The sequence below is a fragment of the Drosophila sulfurigaster genome, chromosome 2R, assembly GCF_023558435.1.
Source record: "Drosophila sulfurigaster albostrigata strain 15112-1811.04 chromosome 2R, ASM2355843v2, whole genome shotgun sequence".
NCBI classification, from domain to species: domain Eukaryota; kingdom Metazoa; phylum Arthropoda; class Insecta; order Diptera; family Drosophilidae; genus Drosophila; species Drosophila sulfurigaster.
The window spans coordinates 23,862,480-23,885,282 of NC_084882.1; the positions used below are offsets into that span (position 1 = coordinate 23,862,480).

General features: G+C 42.6%; 2 protein-coding genes across 3 annotated transcripts; both read right to left on the reverse strand.

Moving 5' to 3' along the window:
• Window positions 1-293: 293 nt before the first annotated feature.
• Window positions 294-20,969, reverse strand: LOC133837866 (205 kDa microtubule-associated protein). Its single transcript, XM_062268769.1, has 2 exons — window positions 18,544-20,969; window positions 294-3,697 (listed from the first exon to the last, which is right to left on the reverse strand). Exons 1-2 carry the CDS (start codon window positions 20,338-20,340, stop codon window positions 1,385-1,387), a joined length of 4,110 nt encoding a protein of 1,369 aa, XP_062124753.1. The 5' UTR covers window positions 20,341-20,969; the 3' UTR covers window positions 294-1,384.
• On the reverse strand, window positions 20,559-22,788 carry LOC133837868 (uncharacterized). 2 transcript variants are annotated; one of them, XM_062268771.1, is made up of 3 exons: window positions 21,996-22,788; window positions 21,188-21,927; window positions 20,559-21,117 (listed from the first exon to the last, which is right to left on the reverse strand). In XM_062268771.1, the coding sequence occupies exons 1-2, from the start codon at window positions 22,523-22,525 to the stop codon at window positions 21,462-21,464; spliced, it is 996 nt and encodes a 331-aa protein (XP_062124755.1). In that variant the 5' UTR covers window positions 22,526-22,788; the 3' UTR covers window positions 20,559-21,117; window positions 21,188-21,461. The 2 variants fall into 2 exon arrangements, with proteins under 2 accessions (XP_062124755.1, XP_062124756.1); XM_062268772.1 differs by lacking the exon at window positions 20,559-21,117 and having other exon boundaries at window positions 21,786-21,927; window positions 22,127-22,785.
• Window positions 22,789-22,803: the final 15 nt, after the last annotated feature.

Below are 22,803 nucleotides of genomic sequence, written 5' to 3' on the forward strand. Positions count from 1 at the left end.
ATAAAAAACGGAAAACATGCGAGTTTTTTTTTTTGTGTTGAGAATTTTTTCGTTTTTTGTTGTTTTTTTCTTCGTTTTTTGTTGTTTTTTTGTTTAAATAATACACTGGGTATGCAAAATATCCACTACTACAACTTTAGTGTTCGTATCTTTTCGCTTCTTTTTAAGTAAATTGGAGGAACGTATGCTGCGTATACAAATCATGTCTGTGTATCGGGTGTATGTGTGTGTGTGTGTTGGAAGTGCACCTCTAGAAGCAGCACCCAAGAGTTGACAGTATAAAAACACATAAATTCTAGTATCTAGATTATTCAATTATCTTTTTTTTTTTGTTTGTGGTTAGCAATCCATTCATCATTGAAACAATCGCACATATTTTCTTGCATTTTTTTGGATTTTCATGGATTAGTTTTGTTTTTTTTTGTTTTTGATTGGAAATATGTTGTATTACGTGTTAGAATGCCGACTACGAGCTACTTTTTATAATTGTTATAACCATTATTTCTTTTGTTTTTCTTCTGTGTTTTTCTGCTACACGTACACCACAATTATTCTTTTTTTGTTTGCATAAATTTTTATAGTTTTATATCATTTTTTTGTTGTTCGTTATATTTTGACATTTTTTTTTTTGTGTTTATGTGTGGATAAAAGTTTTATGCTCATTCTTTTGTTTTCTTTTTGTTTTTGCGTGTTATGATTTATTCGTTTTTATTTTATTTTTGCGCTCCAAAAAAAGATTCTCTCGTTGTTGAACTTAAATAGACACATTACAAATTTCGTTGAACACATGAGCAAACAATAACAGAGCGTGAGGAACAATTGTAATCATATGTAAAAAATGTGCAAAATGAAGAACTATATAAATAAAGTAAATGAGCAAAAATTGCGAGCACACAGATTATTAAGAAAAACCTTTACACAAAATATATTGTATATATATATAGCAAATATCGTTTTGTTGTTGTTGGAGCAGAAGGAACAGCAGGCGGAGCAGAGAAGAAGGGGGGCGTGTGTGTCGTGTGTTGATGATCGTGGTAGGTCGCTTGATAGGTTCTTATTTTTGATTTTCTTTTTTGGCTGGGCTGGTTTTGGAGGAGGCGCGGCATTTAGGAAAGAAATAAAGTGGACGCTCCACTGAGCCACAACTTGGATTGTGTATAGTTGTTGTTGTTTTTTGCTGTTGGTTGTTGTTCTCGTCGCATTCATAGCAATACAATACTTTCGCCTAATATGTTTATAATATTAGCAAAGTAGTTTATATTTTTCTTCGCATTTCAACTTCGTTTCATCCCACAACATTATCATCATCATCATCATCTTCGTTCGTTCATTCATCATCTACTACACATCTGTTTTAGCTGGTGTCCAGTCCAGGTCTCTCAATTTAAAAGTCAAGCAACGCCACTTCAGCAGCAGCTGTTGGTTGTTGTTGCTGTTGTTGCTCCACCAACGCTTCCTGCGCCGCCTCAAGCAACTCATCGTGATGCAGTCCATTGCCATTGTGGCTAAGCAGCTCCTCCTTGCCATTGGCAGCAACAACATCAGCAGCAGCAACCGCTTCAGTTGCTGTTGCTGGCTCGGCAACTGTTGTTGTTTCGGCTGCTGTTGCCGCTGCTGCCTTGGTTGGTGTGGTGCCCGATGCTGGCCTCTTGATCTTCAGTCCAGCTGGTGCCGGTGACGTCTTGCTGGCTGCAGTTTCTTTGGCTTTCAGTTTAAGCGGCGATCCGCTGGAAGCGCTGCTCTTCAACGGCGACGGCTTGCGCTGTGCAGCAGCAGCTCCAGTTCCGTTGGTTGCCGACAACAGCGAGCGACGCGCAGTGCTGGCGCCGCTTGCTGGTGCCGAGTGTGTAAATTTGGGTGCCGGACGTGCCGTGAAAGTCTTTGTAGTGCTCGTTGTTGTTGTCGTAGTTGTGGTTGTTGCTGTTGCATTGCTGCTGCTGCTGGTGGCAGACTTCAGCCGAGTGCTGCTGGTTGTGCTTGTTGTGCTGCTCTTGGTCACACCATTGGCCAGCGGTTTGCTGGGACTGCGTGCTCCAGTCGCAGCACCTGTTGTTGGCGGCTTGCGCAGCGTCGAACCAACTGCGCTGCGTGGCGACGGCACCTTCGGCTTGGCAGCTCCTGGTGCTAAAGTGGTTGCTGCTGCTGCTGTGGTTGCTGGCTTGCTGCTGGCGGACAGCAGCAGCCGCGACTTGGTTGCAGTTGTGCCATTGCTGGCTGCAGTTGTGCTCGTTGCCGGCTTGCGTGCTGTTGTCGCTCCACTTGTGGCGCCCACTCTGGCTGCTGTTACGCCAGTCTTGCTGGCTGCTGGCTTGCTGGCTGGTGCCGTAGCTGGGCGTGTGCTTGTCGTGGTGCTGCTCAGTGTTCTGGGTGCCGGTTTTCCAGCCACATTGCTGGCCGAAAGCGGCTTGCGAGTTGTCGTTGTGCTCGCCGGCTTGGCGGCCGACGATGCTGTTGTGGAAGCTGTGGTCTTGGCAGCGCCTGTGGCGGGCGCTGTGCGCGGGCGTGGAGCAGCGGCTGTTGTCTTGGCTGCAGCTGTCACACCAACTGTAGTCTTCTTGGTGATAGTCGTAGCACTTGCTGCGGCTGGCTTCGCCTTGGCCGCCGCTGTTGTGGCTGAAGTTCTGGCGGCTGGCTTCTTGGCAGCGTCACCAGGACTTGCCTTGGGCTTGGCCTTGCCTGCGGCTGCGGCAGTTGCACCGGCAACGGCAGCCACAGCTGTTGCCGCAACAGCAGCAGCCACAGCAATCTCAGCCACAGGCGTCTCCTCAGCGGGCTCTGCAGGCTTGGGTTGCTCCACTTCGGCCAGTGGCTCAACAGCTGGCTCTGGGGTCTCAGTGCTGGCCACGCCATTTGTATAGGGAGCAGCAGCAGCAGCGATTTCAGCCTCGATTTGCTTGGCGTACGCTTCCTGCTCCAGCTGCAATTGCAATGCTTGTGCTTCCTTCTGTGCCTCCAGCTGTTTCAGCTGCTCCTCTTCCAGACGCTGCTGTTCCTCCAGCTGCTGTTGCTGCAGACGTTGCTCCTCCTCCAGCTGCAGCTGCTGCAGACGTTGCTCCTCTTCCAGCTGTTGCTGCTTCAAGCGCTGCTCCTCCTCCAGCTGCAGCTGCTGCAGACGTTGCTCCTCTTCCAGCTGCTGTTGCTGCAGTCGCTGCTCCTCCTCCAATTGCTGTTGCAGCTTCTGCTCCTCTTCGAATTCCTGCTGGCGACGACGCTCCTCCTCCTGCTGCTCCTGCAGACGCTGTTCCTCCTCGAGTTGACGCTCATGCAGACGCTGCTCTTCCTCCAGCTGCAACTGATGCAGACGCTGCTCCTCCTCCAACTGTTGCTGCTGCAAACGCTGCTCCTCCTCCATTTGCTTCTGCTGCAGAAGCTGTTCCTCCTCCAGTTGCTGCTGCTGCAGACGCTGTTCCTCCTCCAGTTGCTGCTGCTGCAGACGCTGTTCCTCCTCCAACTGCTGCTGGTGCAAACGCTGCTCTTCCTCGAGCTGATGTTGCAGTTGCATTTGCTCCTCCTCCAGCTGTTGGCGCTTTTGTTGCTCCTCCAGTTCGGCATCAAATTGCGAAGTGCTTGTCACCTGCTCTTGATCCAAGCCAAACAGTTGCTCCTGCTCTTGGCCAAATGGATTGGAGGCTGGAGCGCGCTCCTCTTGGTCGTGAACTTCATAGCCGGTAGCTGTATCGAAATCAGCATTTTCCACCTGCAAAACAAAAGGAAGTTTCGTTAAAGTTAGTTGAATGAATATTATTATGCAATAAGATACTATTCGAAGGTGAAACATTTGCCAGCAAATTTGGCAACTTTAACTGCTGCAGACAAAGATATTTAAAGACGCAGACGGACAGACAGACAGCTATAAACACTGAGTTTTACCACAATTCTATTACAGCAATAAACGCTGGATTATTGTAAGAAAATTTACAGCTCTAACTTTTGTAAACTCTATTTATAGACAATGTACATGACAGACAGCAATATTTTACTACAATTCTATTATATGTACATCTATTATATATACCTAACTAAACCAGGACCATTGTAAGACAATTTCACAGCTCTAACTTTCGTAAACTCTGAGATTTAATAGACAATCCACGCGGACAGACAGACAGCAAACATATTTGCTGACTTTGCCACACAGCTATTATACATCCGGCATAAATTATATAACTACAACCTGTCTTACTAAACCAGGACCATTGTCAGCAAATTGCGAAGCTCTAGCTGCTATAGACAGCGAGTTTTAAGTGTTAACAAGGGCGGACGGACAGACAGCCAGACAATACAACTGCTCACTTTAAACTATTGCACACATTGCCATCAAGTTATTATTCACCATTTTGTTCCAGCTGACAAATCTCTTGAAGCAACACTTGGCTGCAACATCATTCACAATGAATTTGAAATGTTAATACCCCCAGCAGATGATGCTCAGAATGATGATGATGATGATGATGATGAGAATGACTAACAACAATATGCCGAAAAAAAAACAAAGGCCATGCTATGCAATAGCAACAACATTTGGACTGTGTCTGGCTGTCGTCTTCTTCACGCACAGACAATGTCGACATCACCATCATCTCCTCCCACTTCTACTCCTCCTCCTCCTCCCCCACTGCGTGTTCGCGCTGTTAAATCGATAAATGCAATGAGCCGGCACATGGCACTGTGGAGATGGAGATGGAGTAAGAAAGACGTCTTCATTTTCGGCTCGGGGTTAAAATATGAAAAAGTTTCGAGACTATGGTGTGTTGTATCTTTTTATTTCTTTGCGTCTTCTGTTTGCAATTGTGCGTCAAGAAATTTGTACTTATGGTGTTATATGTTATATATCGTGTCTGCTGTCCAACTGTCTGCTGTCTCTCGCCTGCTCCGCAGAGTGCAAGCTGCTGTAAAAATAGCAGCTACCCAACCCAACCCAAAGTAACATACTACAAGTATCAAATGCAGACTCGACACTCACAAGTTGTATTTATGGTTGCGGCCATGCCAGCGAGAATAAATCACTAAAACCAATGAATGTTTTCCAGCTAAGTAAACGGGAAATTCCTCTTTGCCGAATGACTAAGAAGCCGCAGCAGCAGCGGCAATATCAATAAAGTAAAAAACACAAAATATACAAGAGAACCGAGTGAAAATCTATTGCACCCAAAGTGCTTTGCTGTTTTCCAGTTAAGTGAAATGAGCAATTTTTTTGGTCGAGAAATAAAATGTTTCATTTCCATTTTCCACGCAGTGTTATCTTAATGTGGCTTGGCTAATCTACAAAAAAGTAATTGACACTGTTTTCAGCTGAGGCAGATGAATTGGGCATGGCCCCGTGAAGTATGCTATAAAAATGAAAAGTCAAGAGGAAGAGCGACAGAATGAGGGAGAGAAAGAGAGTATGAGTGAAGGAGTGTGCAGTGCAGCAACATCCCCAAGTTCAACGCAGGGCGCAGGCGACAGATTCTGCTCGTCAGCTGTGCGAGGGTTGGACACACGCACAAGCATTCGCACACTAGCACACATACATACACATGTGCAAGCACTCAAATTACTAATGCATACGAATTATTATAATGACATCAGCAGCAGCAGCCGCAGTCGCAGTGGCTGAACGAGCTTGTGAAAGTGAGAAAGCAGCAATGTCATGACAGTTGCTTGCTCTGCACAACAGCAACAACAACAGTGACAACAACGTTGAGAAAAAACTATGTACAGCAAAACAGACTGTGCGATGACATAGCGCGGACAACAAAAACTACAACGAGGAAAAAAAACAAAGTCAGATGACAGGAAACGTGTCACTGACTTAGTACTGTGACTTGGCGTTAGTTTTGGCGCTGTCCAAGACAGGGTAAAATACGAAAAAAAAAATGTAGCGTTAACATTTTTTCCGGCACTTTTCTTCTAGCACGCAACGCAACTGAGACGCGGAGACCGCAGTCAACAGCAGCAGCAGAGCAGACGTCGCAGTCGCTTTAAAATGTCATTGACCAGCAAATGCCACCAGTCGGGGCCATTCATTGCTGTTGTAGTTGTAGTTGCTGCTGCTGCTGCGTTGCCGGTGTTTTGTCGGTTTCTGCTGCCCACTTTTGGCCCACTCGCGCAATTGCTGGGCTGGCTTTCTTTTGTTGCTCAAGCGTAATGGGGCTAAAAGTGAGCTGAAGCCGAAAAAATGAAGTAAAAAGTGAACCGGTTAAAGCGCGGCTTAGTCAGCGTTCTCCTTCTCTTTCGCTCTCTCTATCTATCTCTGATGAGTCATCATCAGCTGCAGAGAGACCCGCATAATTTGTTAATTAATCAGTTAGTCTTAAATTATGCAATGCCATTCTTCTTGTTGCCATTTTTATTTATAAACTTGCAGTCGACTCTCCTCCCACACTCTTCTACCCTCCCATTGTGCGGCGATAATTCTTTGACATTTTATCAGCACACAAAAAAAAAAGATGCGTCAGTCTTGAAAAACGCTGGCAACGCTGTGACGCCAATTTAGCCGGCCGGTTTATTGGCAAAGCGCTTTAACGTATTGCTGTTGCTCTTTTGCAAAAAACTGTTTTTTGCCAACGCAAATTAAATATATGTATGTGTTTAAGTTTATCAATGACTGTGCCGTGTATATATGCTCGAGGTTACCGATTTAAGTGCATGACTTTTCTATTATTGACAAATCATTTTGGCACTCTAACCGAACAATAGAGCGGTGCTAAGCAGACCTCACTCTCTGCATCTCTCTCTCGTCCTCTCTCAAGCAAATACAACAATGAACGCACTTATTCATTGACGCCGACGTCGCTGCTAGTGGGTGAGTGCGACTGCGACTGGTGACTGTGTATCTATCCTTCACTCGCACACGCTCATGCTCATTGAATCTTTTGCTCTCTGTTCGCAGATTCTTTTGCTTATTTTTGCCGAAAAAGCAAAACAAAACGCAACGATGACATCAACATTTTTGTCTTCTCTTCTCACATAAACACAAATACTCACACACATGCATAATACACACCGCGAATTTTAATGTTGATAATTGTGAAAAGTGCGCAGCAAAAGAAATTGCACGAACGCCGCTGTTGACGTCAGCTGTGTGTTGTGCAAAGAGAGTGTGAGAACGAGAGAGAAAGAAAAGTGAGATGGGGAGATGGGGAGAACAACGCAAGGCTGATTGCTGATCAAGATCAACAGCACACTGTGGCGAGAGTTGTTGTTTTTGTGTGCTACCGTGCAAATTGCTGAAAAATCAAAAAAACCTACAAAATTGTGCCATAAACAACAACAAGCAGCACAGCAGCACATATACAAATCAAGTTCAACAGATGGCGAGCATTTGCATTTCGGCTGCCCATGGGGGCCGCGCTGTCGTAGTATATACGTTGTACATTGGGGCCAAGCAGGGGCAGGTTGACTATAAATTTTCAACGAATCCAAAATGGCACACACACACACCAACAACAACAACAACGGCAGTAGCAGTAAGACAATTTATAGAGTCGCAAATTTTGCACAAATCCAACAAATCACTTGTATTGAGTCGTCGACGTTGCGGTCGTCTGACATGGCTCGTTAGAAATCCAAAAGTGGGCAACCCAAGCGACGACAGTGACCATTAAGCGCTTACAAATATGGCCATACAGTTGGCAGCTAGGCAGGCAGGCAGGCAACGCAGGGTCTAACTGTTTTTGGCCATACGCACACTTACGATATGCACATAATAATAACAATAAAATAGCTAAATGCTCAATAATGCGTAGAGAGCGTACAATCAAATGACTAACCATGCGCTGCGCTGCGCTGGGCGGTGACAGCAACCAACAACCAACAACAACAACATCAACGACCGCAGCAATAAAATACAATGCCAAATTAAGCACGACAGGCAGCAGGCAAAGACTTCTCTTTTTGCACATGTGTGCGTGCCTATGTAATTTCTATTTTTAACGTTTAAACGTTTGGCCACACTGTCAATATAGTAGTCGTCGATGACAAAGCCCAAAGATGCCAAAAACTATTTACTGAGCACACATGCAAATTGCACTCTACTTTGCTCGCTCTTACGCTCTTGTTTGTGAACAAGAAGAATAGATACATCTTTGGCTCACTCTCTCTTAGTAACTGTGCTATAATAAGCACAGCATTGCACTACAATGTTACTGTTACTGTAACTGTTAGTCGCTTGCTACATATTCATGCTAATGATGTTGAAATCACTCGTACGAGTGTGCAACACAGCTGCAGCAGCAGCAGCAAGTGCGCGCCACATGCAATTGCAGCACGCAACATGTTGCAGAGTCTGGCTTTATGGTTTTTTCTTTCTTTGATGTTTGTCTTCTTCTCTTTTTTTGGGTAGTAAATTTTGCTGGTAAAGCAACTGTAGCAGCTCATGCTGCACATCATTAATCTTCCAATGTTGATTAATGCACAATTTTATGCTATTTTCATCATCATAGTCTTAAGAGTGTGCTGCAGGCAGCTGAGGCATGAAACCAAACCTAACCAACGCCATGGGGGGGCCGCGCCCCTTTTGTGTACTTTAATAATTATGATTCTTTTTTTGATCCATTTCTTTTCCTATTTTAAATTGATTCTTTTTTTTCTGTATTTGATTTGATTGCAAAGCGGAAATGACACATGTCTAGAAAGTGCAGTTCTCTTTCTCTTCTAGCTGCACATTCTACTTTATTCTGTATTTTATTTACAATTCGAATTGTGCTTAGTCATCGGCAACAAATTCCAATCAATTGGGAGCAAACTCAAAAATATAATTTGAGCAATTAGTCAGACAAACCTCTATTCACACTCACTCACTCACATCATTCATTCTGTTCCACTCACTCACTCACTCACTCACTCACTGACTAGCTGACTCGACAACTCAATGAATTATGGCGACGCCATTAATGAAAGAATTAATAAGCAATAAAGAAGAAATGAAATACAACTTTAGATACAGAGTAGAGCGCCATATAAAAGTGTGTAGGAAAACCGGCAAATGGCCATGGCAACAGATTTTCGCAAACCGAGGCGCAGACAAAGCACAAACAACAACAACAACAACAACAACAAAAGACAAAAATAGAGCGGAGCGACCCACAAGATTTGCGAAACCAAGTTACACAGCTCAGATCATAATTAAGTTTGACTGTTGTGACGACGATTATGAAGTTATTCGCTGGGCCCAAACTCAACTCGACTCAACGTGGCACGCAACAAGGTATTTTTTGCAATCAACAAGCAAATAAAAACACCAAAAGAAAAACAAGGCAAATAAAAAAAAACCTTTTTTTTTAAAACTGCAAAAGAATAGAAAGTTAATTATGTTTTATTTTTGCACTGTTCGCAACTCTCAAGAGTTGTAGGAATTTTGTGTTTTTACGTATTTTTTTCGCAAGTTTCGAAAGAAAAGCCCAACGCGATGACGATGTCATCAGTCTGCCTCATTATGAAGTTCATAATGAACCCGGCGCACATCGTTTGTTCTGCGGTTGAGAGTTTCAGTTTCGGCATTTTGTTGTATTATGCAGATTGTCTGTCTGTCTGTCTGTTTGTCTGACTGTGCTTGGGGAAAATTTGTGAAAGGCTTGTCCAAAAATAAATATGAGAAAAAATCTATTGTAATTTGCTTCAAGAAAACCGCAAAACAACAAATTATTAGACGCGACTTGAATTAAAGCCGAAGCCGGAAAGTTTGCCATCACAAACAATACCAAAGCCTTTAAAAAGGGGAAAAGGTCTAACCAACTATAGATACACCAGAAAAGATAATACAATTTACATTTGCTACTCTGATATGGTTCGTGAACTACTGGAATCCAAGACTCTAAATCTTATTGTCTTCCAGAACTAACGGTAGTTAAATTTCTCATCATCCGACATGATAAATTGAATAATTTCGTTTATAATTAAAAAAAGAAAAAAATCAAGTCGAAATCTACATACAAGTCATAAATACTTTAACAACGTTTCTCACACTGATGGGTCAGTTATAAATTACAGTTTTGTAATAGCAATTAAATTAATCAATTATGCGAATATATTTGAAATGTCTTTCCTGTCAAGTTAGAACTCCTTTTAGCGCTCATCAGTCAAGACAAGAAGAACATCTAATGGGTGTGCTAAATGGAATTGATTTATTAGCAGTTTAATGGGATCGCGCTTAAATTCGCGAATGGGGATTGGTCCAGTTCAGTTCAGTCCAGTGAAAGGCACAAATGGTGCCCTCGCAGAGATCATCAATAATGCGCGTGGCGCACTCATAAATCGGACCAATGGTGATAAAGATATTTCCACAAATTTGAAGCCATTAGTCTGTGACTGCAGCGGCCAACAACACGGAAAAAACACAGCAAGGTTCATTAAAAAAAAACACTACTACAATGAAAATCATAATAAAAAAAAAAAAAGTATAGAAGAGGAAAAACATATTGACGCGCCGACATGAAACAGATTCAACTGCGCTTTTGTGAAAGTATCTGCATTCAACGAATGCGGAGCGCACGAAGAACCAAAAGATACAATTACAATGCGACTCGAACTCGGACTTGGACTCAGCCACATGAATGGTTAGATGTATGTATATATAGATGGATAGAAACATTAGAATGGCGAGCCATGAAATTGGCTGCTTTTGTTGGCCAAGAGTGAGTGAGTGAAATAGACCAACTGCTTAACTGCCAAGAATCTGCAAAATCAAGACTGTTTGTTGTTGTGTGGCAAGGTAGTTTAGACAGATAGATGGATGGATGGATGGCTGGCCGCATGAGGCATATTCATAATAGTGCAAAATATGATATAGACAACAACACACTAAGCGAGAGAAGCGGCCGCGGCTATTTAGAGGCCAAAAGAAATTGTTAATAGCGCAAATGGTAATGGTAATAAAAAAACACCTGGTCGCTGCTGTTGCCGCTGCTTCTACACGAACATTGTTTCGGTTTGGCAATTGGCAGAGCCAGCAAACGGAAAACTAAGCCAGGCCCCTCCTCAACTCAACTCTGAGCCATGCTTTAGTTGTGTACCTTCCCATAGAGCCACGATACGATTACCAGAGCCAGAGAGTCGGAGAGTCGCAGTTGAAGTCGCGGCCACTTCTTTTCTTTATGAGTTCTTTAACATTGGTCGTCGACGCGACGCGACGGGGCTGTGGCAATAAGCCTTCGTGGCTGGCTAATGGCCATCGTAGCGGACATTGTCTTTGGCCCAATGCTTTACAGCTGAGCCGAGAGTGCAGTGTGTGAAATATCGAAATCTATTCAAGGGGCACGACAGCAGCCAACACACACAAATGCAATTCGAAAGTCAGTTAAAAAGAACAACAAAACTGTCCCTCTGGAACATCCTTTGCTTCGCCTCTTGTCGTAATATTTTCGACAACGTTTCGTTCTACGTTTTACGATTAATTAAAGTAAATTGACCTACAGGTTGTAGTTGTAGTTGTACTCATAGTTGTTGTTGTAGTAACTACAAGAGAACTGAGAAACCGGTTCGACATCATATTCATCATTCCAAGAAATTTTTGCACAACTCTTTTTTGTTTTATGAGCAACATGAGCCGAGCATGAAAACACCAAAATCGGTGGGCCGAACTCTGCTTAACGTTTACTTTATTTATAGCATTTATGCTGTATTTGCTGCCTGCTGCCCAGTTGTTTGCGTTCAGCACTCTCAGCTGCGCCCTGTGTGGCTTTTCTTTGCCTCAGCTTTGCCTCGTAACTCAGCTAAAATTAGTTGTGCTTTCTTTTACTTCGACTACAAGTATTATATCATAACTCAATTTTTATCATCGACCCCGCCTGGGCTTTGAGTATGATTAATTGAATGTTAACTGCTTTGCTGCGATTGCGATTAATAATACCCCCAAAGCTTTCCTGCAGATATGAAAGTTCTGTGCACTCAAAGGCACAACAAACTACAATTATTGTATTTCAAACTGTTTCAGGCCATGCCGTCATCTAAATTAGTCATATTAAAGGCACTTATAAATAAGAATGCCTACGGGGACTGCTTTCAATGGAAATGTTTTCAAAGTTTAGATTGCATTTCCTATACTAAGTAAAGTTTTTCAACTACACCTTTCGCTTAAGAGCCGCCTCGAGGTCCTGTGTATCACTTCTAAATGGCTGTCAGAGAGACACACGCAAATTGTTGTACAACTTGATCCTGAGGCATAGATTTTCATGTGACAAACTCGAGGAGGAAATGAATTGTGAAAAATGCATGCTGGAAAACAAGTTGGCCAAGATGGATCGTCTGCATCGTCCGGCTGAGAAAATCTTGTCTGCCTGGCTACACAAAATGACTTTCAATTAACAACACTTTTCGAGGAGCACTTGGCTATGACACCCTAGAGCAGCAGGCAGCAGGCAGTAACGATTAAAGCCTATTTATAAAGACGATATAGACAATATGAATGCAGCGGGAGCTGGACTGGAAGCTGTGGGAGCTGGGGAGCTCTGTTCTTGGCAATTTCTGTGCCCGCCTGTCGTCTGACAAGAGGCATCAGCCTCAGGGATGTGTCAGGGTGACACAGGGTGACAGGGGTGTGAGCAGCCAACAGTCAGCGGCTGACAGTCAACTGAGTCAACTGAACGCTGCAGGGGCCACAAAATGCATTGCCGCATTTTGTCTCCCATTTTAGTAATTATTTTTACATATTTTCTACGTTGTTTCTCTTATTTTTTTGTGTTGGTTTTGAAAAGCTATTGAACTTGGCACAGGCTTTGCATTTTAAAAATAAAAATGTATGTACATGCAGAGAACATGCATAAATTTCATTTGCAAAAGAAGCAACAACAAAAAAAAAAGAAAGAGAAATAAAAGAAGCAGGAAGCAAAAGAACGAAACGAGCGAATCATCTGTATCTGCAATATGCGAGCGTTGCAAGCGAAAGTGTCGCCTACAAATACACACACACATTGTCCACACACACACACACACACACACACACACACATATATGGCAATATAAATTTAGATAACGCATACAGATAGACTGGGAAAAAAGAAAGAGCGAGAGCAAGACACTGCACCAAAGGCAGCCGCATAAAAATAAGATATTGTATCTGCAAGATAAAAAGCACTTCAGCTGCTGCTGCTCTGCTGTTGCTGTAGCTGCTGCTGTTGCCATTTCTTTTGAACTGCAAAATGTAAAATGCTGCAATTAGACGCCGCAATCGTTGTCAAGTGCTCCGACTGCGACTTCGACTCGAGGCTCCACAGCCCCCATCTTCAGTTCCAGTTGCAACAGCAACAACATCTTCAGACGTGTGCTCTTGCCTTTTTGGCAATCAACTTCAGTCAACCCACACAGCACACAACAGGCAACTGGCAACTGGCTGGCAACGGCAATCATATTGCAGCAAGATTTCTTGCCGTCGTCTTGAGTCGTCTCGCAATTGTTCTGCTTTTGGCTTTTTGGGGCCTCCTCGTCGCGACCGCAAAAATGAAACTCGTTTTGTTCACACACACACACACGCACACACACGATCACAATCACACAGAGTTGGCAAAAACTCTTGTATATTATTTACCAACTCTGTCTGACGCCTGCCTGCTTTATTTTATATTTTTTTCCTTTTTGCATTTAGGCTGAAATTGGGCGTCAGTTGGATTACATACACGTACACTGAGAGAAATATAACTACCCGAATATTTGAATTTAATTGCAAAGCGAAGAGAAATTCCCAAAGTTTCCACTTAATACTCATGCTTTCGCATAACAATTTGAATAACCAATAAAATATATTCTATAAAGATATACAACAAATTTTTATATTAATTTGTAATTTATTAAAATAAATCAAGAATTCTTTAAGTTTCTTTTTTTTTTTAATAAAGTTTTTTTTTACCACTTTCTCATTACATTCATAAATATTAAATATGAAATTTCTTTTGCATTAGAGAAAAATCAATTTTAATGTATAAATAAATGCGCTTTAATAAAAAGCGTTTTTTCGTAGTACTTTCTCATTAAATATATAAAAATATAATATAAAATTTATATTGGATTAGAGGAAATTACATTTTGATATACATATGTATAAATATGTAATATAAATAGAATTAATAAGATTAACATGTATTTAACTTAGAATTTTTTCTTTTTAGTATCCACATTTTGTTTAAATGCCATGCGAATTTTCTCGCTGTGTACGCTCACAGACATGTCTATATAGACAACTCGTACTTAGGTGGGCAGACGAGATACAGTACACACAACATTCACACACACAGAGACACTCACACTCTTGCCGTCTTGTCGTTGCGGTATCGGTAACTCATTCCCTCCTAAGCACTTGTCCGTGTGGGCAGACGAGGCTGGGCGTAGGATTGACGGAGACGCCAAATGCGCTTACCGAGCTCGGATCAAATCGGACCACCCGTTGCCCCAAAAACTGCATGAGATGGCAACAGTAAGTGTAAGAGCAATGAGTGGCGCTTAAAGCAAACATAGCAACAAAAGCAACAATCACAACACAAGCAACAAAAAAAGCACTCTGTGAATATATATATGTGTGTGTATGTGTGTGTGTGTGTGTCTTTGTGAACTAAATTACATACGAAAAAGTGAAGAAGCAAACAATTTTAATTGAGTTAATAATCTTAATGGATTTTCAGACTTAATTACCAGTTTGAGCGCCTCTATCGAGCCTCTTTGTTGCCTGCTGTTTTATTATTATCATTACTATTATTCTTTCTACTTATTTTTTGTTAGCTTTTACTGTTAGCATTTTCGTTGAAAAGTTTTGGCACAGTTTCATTTTAAGCACGCAAGAATTATCTCATTGTTCGCTAAGCGTACACAATTTTGTTCCATTCTTGTAAGCATTATTTCAACATAACAGAATCACAATCACAATAATTGTTCTGTTAAACACTTATTTATCTTGCCATTACCCCGAGTCTAATGTTAACTACTCTCGCGAACATAATTACAAGATTAAATCGCTTAAAAAAGGTCTGCAGCAGCCACACATGTCATTCATTTAGTTAAATTGCGTGATTCATCTAGCTAGACGAATCTTACTCACATTTTGAGAGAATTATGATATAATAAAAGGCTAAATAAAACCTCATTTCCCCCATTCACAAACACATATGCAAATTGAAATTCTTCTTTTTTTTTTGTTTGTATAATATCTTAAATATGCATACGTCGACCATATACATATATAAATATATTTATTTATTCAATTTGGCCTCTCTGATTCAGGTAGTCTATTTTAAATATTTTTACAACCAGACAAAACAAAAAACGTTCCCTTTTTTTTCGCTTTTTGTTGTCCGTCAAATGTCATAAACAATTCAAATTGTTATGGAATTCTCTGGCAAACGCGAGATGAGAATTTGGTTCTCTGCTGACGATGCTAATTTATGTAAATTGCACAAATTTTAATTAAACACAAGTTTAAACAAATGTCATGCGAATTGTGGCGAAAGTTTGCAGCAACCACAAACAGCAACAATTGCGAATCGAAACAATAAAAAACCATTCAGAATTTGTAATTATATTCAGTAGTTTTATGAATGTTGTGTGTGGGAATCTAAACCTAATAGACTGAGTCATCAGACAGACGCGTGAATCTGATTATGCCATTAGTTTGTTTGCAATCGCTTTATCAATTCGCTGTTGTTGTTGTTGTTGTTGCTTTGTAGAATCTCGTTGCACCTACATATATGGAATTTTATCGCCTGACTAGCGCCATTTGATTTTATAAATAAACATCGTGATAACGGCGACAACGGCAAAGTGCAATCGACAAAAAAGCTAAAATGAGCATCATGTTGATTATTTGATTATTTGCCTAATAATGTTACTTAACAGCGTGCCAGGCATTCAGCTAACATTGCCGCTAATTGGCAGCGCCTGACTGCCTCTCTGCCCCTTCTTTCTGCTTCGCAACTTATCAAGAAACCCCCATTCACATCCACAGCGAAGACACTTTAAATGTTTTTTTTTTTGATAAAAATGCTGGCAGCGTTGTTTTGGTTTTGTTTTTGTTTACAGAGTCGCCTTGGACTCTCTTGAGGCGCGCATTGGTGACAAGCTGTCTGTTACGTTGTTAATTTGTTGTTGCTTCTGCTGTTCTCGTAGTAAGCGAAAATAAACAATACACAATAAATTGGTGGTCGACACGACACCGAAATCAAAACCAAAATCAAAGACACAATTATAAAGGCAAACACAAATTATCGTTTCTAGTTCTGCGTGCACGCGATTTGTTTAGCCAAATTCCAACAAAGTGATAATAAATAAATATAAATGAGAGAAGTAACAAAACCAAAAAAAAAAAGCACAAATCATGTACAGAAATAATATGCAAATTGAGCGGCCAAGACAAAGAAGAGAGAGGGGAGACAGCAGCAAGAAGTAGAAAGCGTTTTGTTACAGGCGTAAATTATACACACAACGAAACTCCCACAGGAAGTTCGATAGCAGCAAACAATGCCCAGAGCAACAACAACACCAACAACTCCAACAACAACAACAACAACAGCAGCAGTAGCACCAGCTCCAGCGTTGACTGCGATGTCGGCGCAAGACAAAAGCACTTGCATACATACGAAAAAAATCATAAAAATTGTGCATGTATTTGTTGTCTGTGTGTGTATGTGCCATGCAAGCGAAAACCGTATATGACCCAATTAAGTGAACCCAACAAGCGCTTGTGTAATTATGAAAGCTTCTTTTGCATTTGTGTGAGTGTGCCTGCCAGTGTATGTGTGTGTGCATTGGAGCTGGTATTTGCAACGAAGCGAAAAGGTTGCCACTCTTGCCGAAGTTACTCTTTCGCTGCTGTTGCTGTTGTTTTTGTTGTCGTTATTGTTGTTGCTGGTCATGCAGATTGCAGACACCAGCGAGAGAGAGCGCAAGGCGAGAGCGAATTGAGTTTCGAACAGAGCTTTGTGAGTACATACACACACTAGTGTGTATACGTACATAGAAATGCATTAAGCCGAATCGTTGACCGCAAGCAGCACAAAATCCAATTGGAACGGAAATCAAATGCCAAAAGCATTAACAAGTACTAAAGCTAAAGCAGCAACAGCAACAACAACAAAAAGACGGAATAACGACAGCCAGCCACAGCTCAAATGGTGACAATAATATTTTTTCTTAGCACCAAAGGTCAACAGCATAAAGTGTAAAGTACTATACAGAAAAGGAAAAAAAAAATACTGAAGGCAAAACAAAAGCCGCAATAAAGAGAGAGGAAGTGGCAATAGGCAAAAGGGCAATAAATAAATACACAAGCAGCAGCAACAACCCTTAGGATGCCCTTAATTGTTTAAAAATGGAGTTTAAAGTACATACAAAGCCACACACACCCAGGCACACTCACATATTTAGTTCTAATGAAAACCCCACCCAAGACCCGCTTAAGCTTTGCCTACACTAAACACGCACACAAGCAAGCACAACCCAATCGAATACACACACACACACACACATACATATAGAGGGCGCATGTGAAAAGCACTTGCGAGTCCTGTTGAGTGTCTGCGAACGGAAACGTGTAGAAAGGCAAGTGAGAGAACGAGCGAGTGAGCGAGCGAGTTAACGGAACACACCCCAGCCCTGAAAATGCAATAACACCAATAGAGAGAGTGAGAGCGGCACAGTGAGAGAGGGGCGCCAAATGCATGCAGACAGCTGTCTATAGCTGAAAATGTACGTGTATGTGTAGACACAAAGAAGTATACCAACAAATTTAATGATTTCTCGAGCTTGGCCCAGGTGAGAAGGCGACGTGGACAAGGACACGCATGCAAGCAGCCGAGGGGCAAAGAAAGGAGCAGCACACAGAACGGAAACTGAAACGGAGACAGCTCAAAAATTAACACACAGGACCTCGACGAATTGTGAATTCAGGGTGCAGGACAATTGTCGAGTGTATAATGACGTTTTTGACAAATGCGCTGCCAAAGTGAGTCATTCCCCAGCTAGAGATGGGCGTGCGCCTTAGTGATGGGCGTGAACCGTGACTACGTGACAGAGCTTTCTTATTTGCTTTTCCCGAAAATACAGCTGGCTTTTTCTCTTTTACTTTCGCTGAAAAGACAGCTGGCTTTTCTTATTTAACGCTATGGAAAATGGGACGGAATATTCTGACTTGATTTCGCCAAACTTTTTAAAAGGTTTTGACGTATTTTCTTATTAGGTTGTGTATTTTCTCATTAAACCTAAGCCAGACAAAAATATGAAAAGCTTTCAACAAAAATCTTAATTTATATCGTTCTATCCTATCTCCCTATATAATGATATTAGTATTCTAATCGGATGTAGCCGAAAACGTGGCTGAATTTTTCTATGTAAAGAAGATATAATTCTTAAGGGGTTTAGCCAAAATATTTCGTTTTCCTAAGTAAAATGTTATTAAGTTTTATTATTCCTTTTACCCCACATTGCAAAAAAGTGATCAACTTTCAATATTTGAAAGTCAAAAACGTGGCTAGATTTTCTAATTTAAGTTAGTTACAAAAGCGAGCATTCTTATTGGACAAGTAATTGCAATAAAAGATAATTGAAAAGAACATACATCTTTTAGTCCTTTGGGGGAAAACTCACCTGGGATGGAACACCGGCATTGAGGGTGTTTTGAATGTTCTCGGACTCCACAAGCAGCTCCTCTTCAACTGGATTCTGTTGCTGCTCCTTTGTCTCCTCCACAAGATGCTTCTCCTCGGTGGAAGTGGACAACGGGGAAGGCGTAATGTCGACAATATCAGCCTGCTCTGGCTCTGGCTGTAGCTCAAGTGTGGGTGCGGTTTCAATGTCATGGTGCGGCGAATCCTCGAGAGGACTAAACGGTGCACTGGTGTCCAGCAGCAGGCTCTGTTCGTGATCGAGGTTGACATCGCTGGCGAAGGCAGCGGCATCGCTCGAGGTGTGCTCCAGATAGAACGAGGCCTGCATGGGATCAACTGGTTGATGCAGTTGATGCTGATGCAGCTCCTCGATGGAGGGTGACTGCGAGACGAGTTCCTTCTCCTCCACATTGAGCAGCTCCTTCTCCTTGAGTGGCTCCTCGCTAGAACTTTGCTGTGGCAGCGGCTGCACCGAGTTCAGAATATCCTCAATGGAAGCATTCGAGATGGATTCACCACCATAAATAGATTGCTTCATGATGTCATCGTTCAACTTTTGTTCGACTTGTTGTTGTTCTTGTGGCTCCAAGTCTAGATCAGCATCCAAATCAACGCTGGTCTCGGGTCCATGATCAAGACGCGGTTGCTGCTCCTGATCTTGCTCCTGTTGATAGACACTGCCTCCATTCTGCAACTCGTTGGCATCGGGGAAAGTGTCATCCTCCAGCTCTAGCTCATGAGGGCGCTGAGCAGCCTCATCGTCAAACTCACGCTCATCGGGCAACGCAATTGTGTCCATGTTGCAGTCCCGGGTTCCCTTTCGGGGACTCTCGGCCACCAGATCATCGGCCAACAGTTGACGGCCCAAGGTTTGCATGGGATCCGCAATGACTGCATTGGGAGCCGGCGATGTGGGCTGCGAACCAAAGTGCGGTACAAACTCAACTGCATTGGGATTGAGCTGTGAGTGTGACTCCAACTCGGACTCAACGGGATCAGCGTTCTCCTTGTTATCGAAGAACAAGGGTTGCGAAGTGACAGCTGGTTCAACAGGCTCCGGTTCTGCTTCTGGTTCCTGTTGATGCTCGCTGAGACTGCTGGTGCCATAAGTGGTGGCTACCGAGCTGGGCTCCTCCTCCTCATCCTCATGGTCGTGAGGCAGCAGCTGCTCCTCGGCTTTGTTGGGTAGCAGCTCAGCTGCTTCTTCTTCTTCGTTGGCTGGCTTAACTTCGCCAGTGGTAGAAGTTGTTGTTGTCGTGTTGGAGTTTGTTGAAAAGTCACCATCATTCTTAATCACCTCGACTTCATCTTCTTCTTCCTCGTAGGCACGAAAGACAGCAGCACTGCCGCCGTCGACGCCGCTGCCAACGCCATTGCCTAGAGTCAAGTCCATGCCGAGAGACATGTAAGCGTCGCTGCTGCTGCCGACGCCGTTACCGTTGCCAATACCATTGCCAACGCCAACACCGAAGGCGACGTCAACGTCAGCGTCGACATCGACGTCGTTAAACTTTTCGCCGTAGCCGCCGTATTGTTGCTGTAGTTGCTGCTGGTGCTTTTCGCTCTGCTGCACTTCTTTATATTTCCATTCTTCTTCGTCGTCGTGCTCAGCATCGTGTTCGCCACTCTTGGGACCGATGTTGGCCACCAACTCAGCAGCCACGACGTCGGCAGCATTATTGCCGGCGTTGTTGTTGCTGCCAGCGTTTTGCAGACTCTCCTGATTCAGGCGATTTTGCAAAAAGTTGTCAAAGTGCGCATTATCCTCGTGCTCCATTTTTATACTTTTTTCTTCTTTCTTTAGCAGCTGCTCTTCTTCTTCGTGTTCAACTCTTGCAAATCTGCGTGTTCGCTCTTTTTTTGTAATTATTTCTGGTTCGTTGTTCTATCTTATTTGAATTTTGGCAAAAAAAGATTTTGTTGTATGTGGTGAATTATTTGTGTGCTGCTCGGCTGCTCAGTCAATCGTCGTTGTGATTCACACACGCCGCTTCTTGCTGCTGCTGCTTGCTTCTTGGCCTCTTCTTTCTTGCAAATTCTCCTCCTTTTGCTGCTGTCGTTGTGCCGCACCACTGACATACACATGCACACACACGCTCACACAGAAACACACGCACACGACACGCTCACAGAAACAGCCGCCAATCACGAATATGCTTCTTCTTTTTTGCGCAGTCCTGATTCCCCAACAAATGTGCACACTCACACACACAAGTTAGTTACTCTGACTTTTAACGCGAACGCACACACAAATTCAATATTTTATGTTTTTTTTATTGGTTTTATTAACAAACAGTTCAACGCAGTGTAAAATGAAAACAATTCGCAATTTCAACTTTTTGTTTTAGTGCTTTCAGTTAACTTTTGAAATTCACTTTTGCCGACCGATTCTTGCGCGCAAACGACCTTCCAGCTTTAAAACAGAATTCACAATGCGTCGTGCTATCGAACTGATCGCAGCGTGACCACAATTCCCATTTCAAAATGGTGCTATTTTGCGTTCGAAATATACCACTTCGAGCTGGTAACATTTCAAAAAAAAATGGCGCACCTCCTTAAATAGCATTTGTGAGAGTGGTTGAAAGTAAAATACCAAGGAACCAATAAAAAATCATTCTACTTACAAATTTGTAAAACGAAAGTAGCCACTTGTGTTACACAAAGAGAGGCATATCATCAGGACCAGCACATTAAAGCTTATAATATACCATTTCCTCAGTAGTTTGGGGGCCCCAACGGCCACACCATTCTCTACAATTCGATATGTCTATCGAATATATTGACCATGGTGAATTCAAAAGCTATGGAAATCGTAAGCAGAGTTGATTTCACTTTTGGCGCCATTTCTTCTATGAATGTTAATAGAGCTGAAAACTTTAAATTACAGTAATTATGAAGTCACGGAGAATAGTGTTTAAAATGCATTTGGGAAATAAGCGCATGAGAACTCAGCATTGTGGCCCTGAGCCAAGAGTCCTTCACATTGAACCGCTTGAACGGATCACCGCCTCTAAGATGTTTCTTATAATACTTATTGAAAATTATTTTCACAATGGCAGATCTAACATTATTGTTGAATGGACTAATAGCTTCACTCTCAGGCCGTGCTGTGACATTGGGTTTATGATCCTTGTTGGCACCAACGAAGTTGCCATCGTCCCACCAAGAAGGAACATCAAGAAAGTCCTTGCACTCCTCTAAACGTTCCTCTTCTCTCTTCTCAAACTCTAGCAGGACACCCATGTACTTGTCACGCACATGACGTCCACAAGCTGCCCGTGTGGCAAAGCCAAGGGAGCTTGCCACATCATCCCAGGCATCGACGTTAAGAGCTCCTCCTCGGGCTCTCACCAAAGCGTAAAGTCTGCAAAGACAAAAAGTATGAATTTAATAATGGACCATTGCAACACATGTGTAGGTGGAGAAATCTACTTGAATAAGTTAACGGTCTGCCTGTGTATTTTACACTCGGTAGCCAGACCATAACGTCTCTGGAAATTCTTCTCTTGTTGCTGCAACGTGCTCCAATCCCAAAGTGAAGCCCGCTGCAGTTGCTCACTTACTGAAGCTGGTTTCAATGGCTTCCTTTCCCGCTTAGGACTAGATTTATGAACGGTTGCTTGTAATGTTTGCTCAGTCGGTGGTGTTGATTGTTGCATCTTCGTTTCATCGTCTTTCTCCTCATTATCCCCCATCTCCTCCTCCTTCACGGGGTCAACGCTGACTAGCCTGCCGTTCTCCTTTTTGACTGGCGAGGCATTGACATGCTTTTTACTAATGTGCCGCATCAAATTGTGCAGAGATCCGGCGGCATAAGGACAATGTGGACACGGTTGGCACTGGGAAACCGGCACTTTGCCCTTCTCATGGTTGCGCTCATGACGCTCGAGGTTGTACGATCTATTTGTGGTGTATTTACATCCTTTCCTACTGCAGCGAAGTTGGTCTCGAGGACTGCTCATTTATAAAGTCTTGTTGTATAGTTGTGTTAAAATCAAAACATATAATTAACTTATTGGCCACTGCTGCTTCAGCTGTATGCCGCGTTTTTATCATCCTCCAGGCACCAAGCAAATGAAACGAATGCGAGCTTCCCTCCTTTCGCTAGTTGCAACGGTTAACTATTGACAGCGTTTCACAATTGCATAGCATTTAACGCGGTAAACGACAAAATAACAAAAAATTGAAAGTGCTTACTCCTACCCTAAATTGACTACTAACAGCTGAGCTTTGAATGCTT

Bases quoted from the DNA above. Each gene is read 5' to 3' on its own strand.
- LOC133837866 (XM_062268769.1), bottom strand. From the start codon at position 20,340: ATGGAGCACGAGGATAATGCGCACTTTGACAACTTTTTGCAAAATCGC. The intron at 3,698-18,543 runs GTGAGTTTTCCC...TTTGTTTTGCAG, and splicing joins ATGCCGGTGTTCCATCCCAG to GTGGAAAATGCTGATTTCGA.
- LOC133837868 (XM_062268771.1), bottom strand. From the start codon at position 22,525: ATGAGCAGTCCTCGAGACCAACTTCGCTGCAGTAGGAAAGGATGTAAA. The intron at 21,928-21,995 runs GTAGATTTCTCC...TTGTCTTTGCAG, and splicing joins CAGACCGTTAACTTATTCAA to ACTTTACGCTTTGGTGAGAG.